Genomic DNA, 9,627 nt, shown 5'->3' with positions numbered 1-9,627 from the left:
AATCAATATATAATATAGTTTTGTAATTACCTACAGATTATAAGTTAATTAATAACATCAAAACAACCAGTATGGGTGGAAAAAGTCTGATTCTGATGACGTTTTGTTGGTGTATAATCTACGAAAATTCACCCCATAGGTGGCAGCAAGTATTGTAAAAATTTATATTCTGATCACAGGATTTTTTTTTCTAAATTTATTGTGTTTCGTTGTTGTTAAGTGCAAATTTACACAAGATGTGCTCTGCCCACCACGGGTATCCAAACTCGATTTTTAACGTCTTTGGTTCTTTTGTTAGAAGAAAACAATTAGATTAAGATTTTATATCAAAGGAAACTTGTGTCTTGATCTTTTCATGTTACGCATGAGCTACGACTCTGTCACGATTTTGTAACATGCATGGATGATATGGCTTTGTCAGTCACAGCGCGAGATTTACGTGAATTTGATAATCACGTGAAATAAAAGAAGACGTTTACAAAAATATAATAAGTGTTTGTTTATATAATTTTCTTTGATAATCAATTAAATAATTCAATGGTTCTTTATCCCAAAGTGACCTGATTAATGACGCTGTTAAAGTAACTTCAGTAATTCTTCTAAGTACATTTATTATAAAATCATAAAATATTTTAATCCTACCGAAAGAGTGAATTTATTATTTTTATAAATAATTTGTGACTTTTACAAAGACAGTAAAACAGATTTCTAGTGACACAGAATATTATGTTTTATTACTTAGACCGTAAAATCTAATTTGTAAATCAACCAGAAGAAGCTACCTTTATTCAAATTAAGTGACTTTGTTATTAGCGCAACTCTGTGACTTTATTAGTAAATCAACTATGTGACTTTTTTATAGAAGACAACAAGACTGGTTACTTCAAAAGGTTCAGGAATTGTGTATTTGTTTGAAGTCGTTTTTAAACTCCATTACTTAACTCATTTGAATTACTTGTTGTCTTATGACGTTTCATGTTTACTTTCACCTGAGAATAAAAAATATTACACAGAACGAGTAATGACTTTCTCAACGTTTCATGTTTACTTTCTCTTGACAATAAATAATAATACACAGAAAAAGTAATGATTTTTTAACGTTTCATGTATACTTTCGTCTGACAATGAATAATAATGCACAGGACGAGTAATGATTTTTTAAAAGTAAAATCTTTAAATGAATAAGTAGGCGCTTACAAGATTATTTCTTCCAAAATTTGGAATCACTTTTGCCTATTTGACGTTTACCAAAGTTCCTAGTTAACGTGGTCACGTAAGAAAGCTTTTACGTAATCAAAATACATCAGTTCAATAGTTTGAGTTTCGATACGAATCATTAATTATCTGTATCGTGACAACAGACAGTTGTTCAATAGCCTTTTCGTGCAGGTAAGTCATCCACTTGGGGATGACACAGCACTTTCAGAGCCGAATATTGCGTGACTTGTAGTTCAACGTTATTTACGATCACTATTTTAACTTTGGCTTCTACCGAGATTGTATCATGATAAGCACGTGGGTTGAGTACTCGTGTCCAGTAGCGGTTATTATCTCGTCCTAATGCAATATCCACCGAAGAATAACAACAATAAGAAATCGACGTTTTTATATCCACGTGCTTTAAAAGCCTGCTTCCGTTTTATCTGGCAAAGGGAAAGGCTGAGATACATGATGTAACAATCAACTTAACATTATATGAAAATATATACAGACTCACTTTTTAAAAGTCCGAGATATCACTTCACGTGAAACTGTCTTAACGAATGATTCTACCCAAAAATCTTTCTCTGCATGAGGATAGACAAATTCTAAACTTTTCCTCATATTCCTTGGCACAATGAGACCGTTAACTATAAGTAGTTTTGTTCGTATTTTACTGGTAGTATTCCTCCATCAAGTAATATTATGCGTCAAGATCCACGCTTCAGACACTTTTACAGCTCACATGCTTGGAATCTTTGTTAGTGACAACGAGTTACCTTGCGAACATCACGTTCTTAAACAGACATTGGAAATAGCAAAGGAGAAAGTGACAACCCTCTACCCTCACATTGCATTCCATCTGGTTGTCCGCAATAGCGAAACCTTGTGCAATGCCAACATGGCTGCCATTTTCGCGGCGGAAGAATATTATCGGCGCAAAGTTACTGCGTTCATTGGTCCTGGTTGTTCGACTGGTTTGGAACCTGTAGGAAATATGGCGTCGTATTGGAATCTTCCTGTCTTCTCATCTGGAGGGATCGACAACAAGTTTTCAAACAAGATCATTTACTTAACACTTACCCGACTAGGCTTCTCTCTTCAAAGACTGAGTGAATTTGTTCTGGCCACAAACCACCAGTTTAATTGGCACCGAATAGCCATTGTGGTGGACGAAACTGACCACCTTCACATTTTGATGAGACAGAGTTTAGAACTAGCACTGTATGAAGTTGACCACGAGGTGCACATTGGATTGCACGCTTTTTCCAGAACAGCTCGTCTTCAGGCCAATTTTACTAACATCCTTCAAGAAGGAAGCCAGTACGCTAGAAGTGAGTGTACCTCTTTAATTAATAATTCACTATTCATCAACAACTTTACAAAGAACAACTTCCATAGTAGCTGAGTTAGATAAACGTTCCTTAATAGCAGTATGTCAAAAATTACTGATAATCATATATATCTTTCTATACTTTTATAAAGTGAAATCAAAATCTAAAATATCATTGCCACCATATATCAGTTTTGTCGTTGATTCATACTTTTTAAAAGCATTTGCTCAATGTGTTGAGCTCGAAGGTATTGAAGTGATTATTATAGTCCTCAACTAATTCAGAATAATATTATGTGTGTACTGTGTACTAAAGTGCTAAATTCAGTAAAAAAAAATCTTTGAAAACATGTACTTTTATATTTGTTTTTGTTTTCACGCAAAGATGCATCACGAACTATTTGCGCTGCATCCGCTGCGGGATTCGAACCTTCATTTTTTCTTTACTTAACCACTCTTCATTATCAAGAATATAGTACATCACAATAATACGAAGGACTAACATTAAACCCCACGTCGTAGGACATGCTAATATTAACCTACACGTCAAACACGATATAATGTATATACAGTTGAGTTCATCATTATCATTATAAATTCCGTTTCATGAATTTGAAAGAAATTGTCTGTTTTACTTTGAGCAATATATTCATAATAATATCTGTTTGAGTACCAAACAAGTATCAATCTCCTTATGCGCTACCTGTAACATCTGCATGAGTACCAAACAAGTATCAATCTCCTTATGCACTACCTGTAACATCTGCATGAGTACCAAACAAGTATCAATCTCCTTATGCAGCATAAGGAGATTGATACTTGTTTGGTACTCATGCAGATGTTACAGGTAGGCTACCTGTAACATCTGCATGAGTACCAAACAAGTATCAATCTCCTTATGCGCTACCTGTAACATCTGCATGAGTACCAAACAAGTATCAGTCTCCTTCCCCTCTATCTGTAATATTTGTAAAAGTGGCCCGGCATAGCCAGGTGGTTAGGGCACTCGACTCGCGATCTGACTGTCGTGGGTTCGAATCCCCGTCCCACAAAACATGCTCGCCCTTTCAGCCGTGGGGGCGCTATAAAGTGACTGTCAATCCCATTATTTGTTGGTAAAAGAGTTGTTGGTGAGTGGTGATGACTAGTTGCCTTCAGTGTTAAATTAAGGACGGCTAGTGCAGATAGCCAACGTGTAGCTTGCGCGAAATCAAAACAAAACAAACCAATATCTGTGAGAGCTCCAAACAAGTATTTAGTTTCTTTTCCCGCTATCTGTAACATGTGTGTGAGCATCAATGTCAGGATTTTACGTATGTTTACTGGGTTCGGATTCTTTACCATAGATGTCTGTGACTTGTTGGCGATAAATCGGAACAGTAAACGGATAGCACACAATTCACTTGTTTTAAAATAATTTATTCAGTGCAAGACAAGCGTATGTACTTGAATTCTTTAAACTATAGGATATCACAGTTGTATGTAAAGCTTTAAACAATTCTCTTTTCTTGTCAAAACTTCGCAAAAACTGGTTCAATTACTTTAGGATCCAACTGATAAGACGAATTATTTTTCTCTACTTTGTTTCTTACTACACAATCTGAGATAAATTCACCTACATTACCCCATGTGTTACCACAGTTGTATCGAGAACTTTAAATAATTGTCTCCTTTTCGTCAAAGTCCACACAGACTGGTTCAGTTACTTTAGAACCCACTTGACAAGACGGATTATTTTTCCTATCTCTGTTGTTGCAATCCAGATATGAAACACACTATATAAATCATCCATTAGGGCTAACTTCAAGTTTTCTTTCACTAACTAACCTTTTTCCCAACTAAACTTCACTTATACTCACTTCGTCGCCTATATTTATACATTTTCCAACTGAGGCCTAGAACTTTCTTAAAACTGGGAGACTCTATGATGTAACAATACTCACATAGCGAGAAAAACTTAGAGGTTTCAAAAATGGTGACGGCAATAATACTACAACAATTGAACCACACACACAACGTATGACTCTTACAGGGTTGCGTAACGATATTTGTCATAATTATGACTTTAAAAATAATTGCGTTTAACATTCTTGTTATGAAAACTAAATATCCATTAAATATTAAATTACTAAGTAAACTAAATAATAACTATTAAGCTGAACAATCTTCTATATCCAACAATCAAACAATTATCTAATCTCCTTATCCGCTATCTGTAACATGAGTGAATACCAAACGAGTATCTAATATCCTTACCCGCTCTCTGTAACATGTGTGAATACCAAACGAGTATCTAATATCCTTACCCGCTCTCTGTAACATGTGTGAATACCAAACGAGTATCTAATATCCTTGCCTGCTATCTGTAACATATGTCAGAACCAAAAAAGTATCTAATATCCTTATCCGCTCTCTGTAACATGTGTGAATACCAAACAAGTATCTAATATCCTTACCCGCTATCTGTAACATATGTCAGAACCAAACAAGTATCTAATATTCTTACCCGCTCTCTGTAACATGTCTGAATACCAAACAAGTATCTAATATCCTTGCCTGCTATCTGTAACATGTGTAAATACCAAACAAGTATCTAATATCCTTACCCGCTATCTGTAACATGTGTAAATACCAAACAAGTATCTAATATCCTTACCCGGCATCTGTAACGTGTGTAAATACCAAACAAGTATCTAATATCCTTGCCTGCTATCTGTAACATGTGTAAATACCAAACAAGTATCTAATATCCTTACCCGGCATCTGTAACGTGTGTAAATACCAAACAAGTATCTAATATCCTTGCCTGCCTTGTTTGGTATTTACACATGTTACAGATAAGATGCCGGGTAAGGATATTAGATACTTGTTTGGTATTTACACACGTTACACTTGTTTGGTATTTACACATGTTACAGATAGCAGGCAAGGATATTAGATATAAGGATATTAGATCTTGTTTGGTATTTACACATGTTACAGATAGCAGGAGATGCCGGGTAAGGATATTAGATAGAATTTGATCAGCCCTAGTATACAATTCACTTTAGAAGTTTAAGATGAGGGTTGTTTAAACTTTATAGATGTTTATGTGAAAAGAGAGAGGGACTTTCTGTCTACTTCTTTTTACAGGAAACCATTCTAGGTTGCCATGCCGTCGCATGTGAGATCGTATCACCCATGGCCACAAAAAATATCCTTATTCTCGTCTTTTATTTTTATAGGGTTATTAGTGTTTCGTCATATGATGAGGATTTGATGTTAAAATTAACGTATCTAAAACAGGTAGCGAATGATAGAGAGTATCAACCTCAAATAGATAGGATGTACAGTAAATATTGTAACAAACTTCAAATTTCTGAATTTACTAAATTGCAGATAACAAAAATGTAAAGTAGGTAATGAATATGTTTGTTCTATGTTTCACCATGGTCAATATAAATAGGTAATGAATATGTTTGTCTCATGTTTCACATGGTCAATAAAAATAGGTAATGAATATGTTTGCCTCATGTTTCACCATGGCCAATAAAAATATATAATGAATATGTTTGTTCTATGTTTCACCATGGTCAATAAAAATAGGTAATGAATATGTTTGTTCTATGTTTCACCATGGTCAATAAAAATAGGTATTGAATATGTTTGCCATGTTTCACCATGGTCAATAAAAATAGGTAATGAATATGTTTACCTCATGTTTCACCATGGTCAATAAAAATAGGTAATGAATATGTTTGCCTCATGTTTCACCATGGTCAATAAAAATAAGTAATTAATATGTTTGCTCTATGTTTCACCATGGTCAATAAAAATAAGTAATTAATATGTTTGCTCTATGTTTCACCATGATCAATATAAATAGGTAATGAAATTTAGAATAAAAGAACATCAAAATGCGGTGGATAAATCCTAAGCGGGTAAATCGGCTTTGGTAGAACATGTGGCGAATTCTACACATGTTATTGATTGGGATAATTTAAAAATACTTAAACAGGTAACGGAAAAAGATGAACTAAACATAAGAGAATCCTTAGAAATTGTTAACAACAAAATGAATATCAATAGAGATTTAACCACAGGAGCCACAGAAGTAAATCTTTGGAGATCGTTGTTGTAAATGGTGCCACTATAAAAACATATAAATAATTAGGTTTATAAGAAACTGGTTTATTCTCCTGAAGATTGTGGAATTATTTCCACCGAAACATGTAGAGTTTTAAAAGATTTTTAAACTTTTTATTAATGTTATTAAAAATACCATCTAAGTCTTTACTGTCTTTCTTTATCTTCTCTGGTTTGAGTAAGTAAGAACCAGAAGACTCTCCTTCCTCAGACTTTTACATTCTACTCATTTTTAACATATTCTAGTTTGTTTAATTTTTCTGTTTGTTTAATAAAGTACTTTGCAATTTCCTGGTTTTAATTTACCATGTCCTTATTTTGCCATGTCTCTTTTTTAACGGCCTGGTGGTTAGGGCACTCGACTCACAATATATTGATCCTTATAAAGTTAAGGTCCATCCCAGTATTCGTTAGTAAAACAGCCCATGAGTTGACGATGGGTGGTGTTGAGTAGCTAAAGTAGGGACGGTTAGCTCTCAAGTAGCTTTGCGTGAAATTCAAAAATAACCAAACAGACTCTTTAGCTATTATCAAACCTATTATTATTTCACCTTTCTTCCTAACCTGTTAACATTCATGTAATTTGCTTGAGTGATTTACATTAGTTTACCGTACACTTTCTCTTACCGTCAGAGCTCTACAATTATGAGTGGTGTGACCCTACACCATCTATAGATCAATTTGGAGAGTCTTTTGATATGTGGTCCTCTGCCAAGTATAAGATGAAAATTTTCACTTGTGCTAAATGTTTAACTTCAATAAAAATATAAGTGGGCATCGAATCCATAAATTTCAAAATTTAAGGTTGCGAGGTAACAATAGGATGAAACCTAACACACATGTGACGTATTCAACGTATTCCCTGTCCACATTTTATCCAAAATACAGCCCTACTGTTCACATTTAAAATCTTGTAGTTTCACCATTAAATTGCGTCGTATATGTGCAATGGAACACTCAAAAATAAAAGACACAGAGAAAGTTTTTCTACTCAGTTCCGTGCACCTGGTGATTACTTTCTCCAATAAAAATTTCCTGATCCAACCCTAATTTAGTATCACGAGAGAATAGTTAGCTCATAACCTCATGGTTGAGGAACCATCCCCGAAATTAACATTGCTCAATATTCCCAAATAAAGTAATCTACCAATATCCGTTACGAACACATCTCCAGTCTTAACACAATCGCTACAAGTAATCGACCAATATCCGTCACGGACACATTTTCAGTTACTACACAATCTCTAGAAGTAATCGACCAATATCATTCACAAACACACCCCCAGTCTTTACACAATCTCTAGAAGTAATCGACCAATATCCGTCACTGACACATCTCTAGTCTCTACACAATCTCTAGAAGTAATCGACCAATATCCGTCACTGACACATCTCTAGTCTCTACACAATCTCTAGAAGTAATCGACCAATATCCGTCACTGACACATCTCTAGTCTCTACACAATCTCTAGAAGTAATCGACCAATATCCTTCACGGACACATCTCCAATCTTAACACAATCTCTAGAAGTAATCGACCAATATCCGTCACTGACACATCTCTAGTCTCTACACAATCTCTAGAAGTAATCGACAAATAACCGTCACGGACTCATTTTCAGTTACTACACAATCTCTAGAAGTAATCTACCAATATCCGTCACTGACACATCTCTAGTCTCTACACAATCTCTAGAAGTAATCTACCAATATCCTTCACGGACACATCTCCAGTCTTAACACAATCTCTAGAAGTAATCGACCAATATCCGTCACTGACACATCTCCAGTCTCTACACAATCGCTACAAGTAATCGACCAATATCCGTCACGGACACATCTTCAGTCTCTGCAAAATCTCTAGAAGTAATCGGCCTCAGGTTAAAATTCGCCTTCATTTTACAAACAATACCGATAATCATTAAATAATATCTGAACTGAGAGAAAAAAGAAAAAACGCAAAAAAAAACCTGGACTGCCTGAAATGTAGTTTTCTCTTTCTATACTAAACTAACAGGATGTTCAGTATAACGGTTACATGAAAACGTCTTTAGTTTTATTATTTTATACTAAACTAACCGGATGTTCACTGTAAATTTCTCATAACAGTGTTTAGATTTCTTTTTTTAAACTAAACTAACCGGATATTCATTGTAATATTCTCATAACAGAGTGTTTAGATTTTTTTAAACTAAACTAACCGGATGTTTCTTGTAAATATCTCATTACAGAATGTTTAGATTTCTTTTTTAAACTAAACTAACTGGATGTTCACTGTAAACTTCTCATTACAGAGTGTTTAGATTTCTTTTTTAAACTAAACTAACCGGATGTTCACTGTAAATTTTTCTTCAGTTTTTATCCTCGTGGCTAAAGGATACACTGTTAGAAACATTCTTTTGGCTGCTCATGACCTAGGGATGTCTAATGGAGAATACGCTTTTCTTACAATAGAACTATTCAAAAACAAACGTAGCTTTGGAGACTTTTCGTGGTTCGTACCTGGTGATAGCAGGAATAAGGTAAGTGGAAGTAAAAACTAAGCTCTCTTAACCTTGCTTGTATTATGTGGAAGACTGGAGTAGCTAAGTGGTCAGGAGTTTTTGTTGTCAGAGTAAGATTGAAAGTGTACAAAACGTCACGTTTCCCTTTGAAGTGCTGCTATTTTAGAATAGAAACGACAAATTAGAGGACATCCCTCCTAAATCATCGGTAAAATAGTAGTATATTATAATAGTTGGAAGAATAGTATGAAACAAATGTAATATTTGATAACCTTAGATGACTTTAATTAAATAATAGTAATGTTGCATATCTGCTTGTTTGATAATTTCTGGTATAAATTTTTCCGAGGAACTTCAGCGATACAAGTTCTTTCTTGATTAAACCAGTTTATTATTTCTCGATACAAATTTTAGTAATACACAGAATTTCAGCAGTCACTTTAAACTTAACAACCTTTATAATAC

General features: G+C 34.4%; 1 protein-coding gene across 1 annotated transcript in view; it reads left to right on the top strand.

Annotated features, from left to right (window-relative positions):
* Positions 1–1,837: 1,837 nt before the first annotated feature.
* Positions 1,838–9,627, top strand: part of LOC106469264 (atrial natriuretic peptide receptor 1-like) — a gene marked incomplete at its 3' end in the record, with an annotated part of 43,207 nt that continues 35,417 nt past the window's right edge. The window contains exons 1-2 of the mRNA XM_022397736.1: positions 1,838–2,534; positions 9,014–9,180. Coding sequence (XP_022253444.1) covers positions 1,838–2,534; positions 9,014–9,180 — 864 coding nt within the window. The remainder of the gene's footprint in view (positions 2,535–9,013; positions 9,181–9,627) is intronic.

This window comes from Limulus polyphemus, unplaced genomic scaffold (genome assembly GCF_000517525.1).
Source record: "Limulus polyphemus unplaced genomic scaffold, Limulus_polyphemus-2.1.2 Scaffold3384, whole genome shotgun sequence".
Taxonomy (NCBI): domain Eukaryota; kingdom Metazoa; phylum Arthropoda; class Merostomata; order Xiphosura; family Limulidae; genus Limulus; species Limulus polyphemus.
This window is presented reverse-complemented; position numbering and strand designations above follow the sequence as displayed.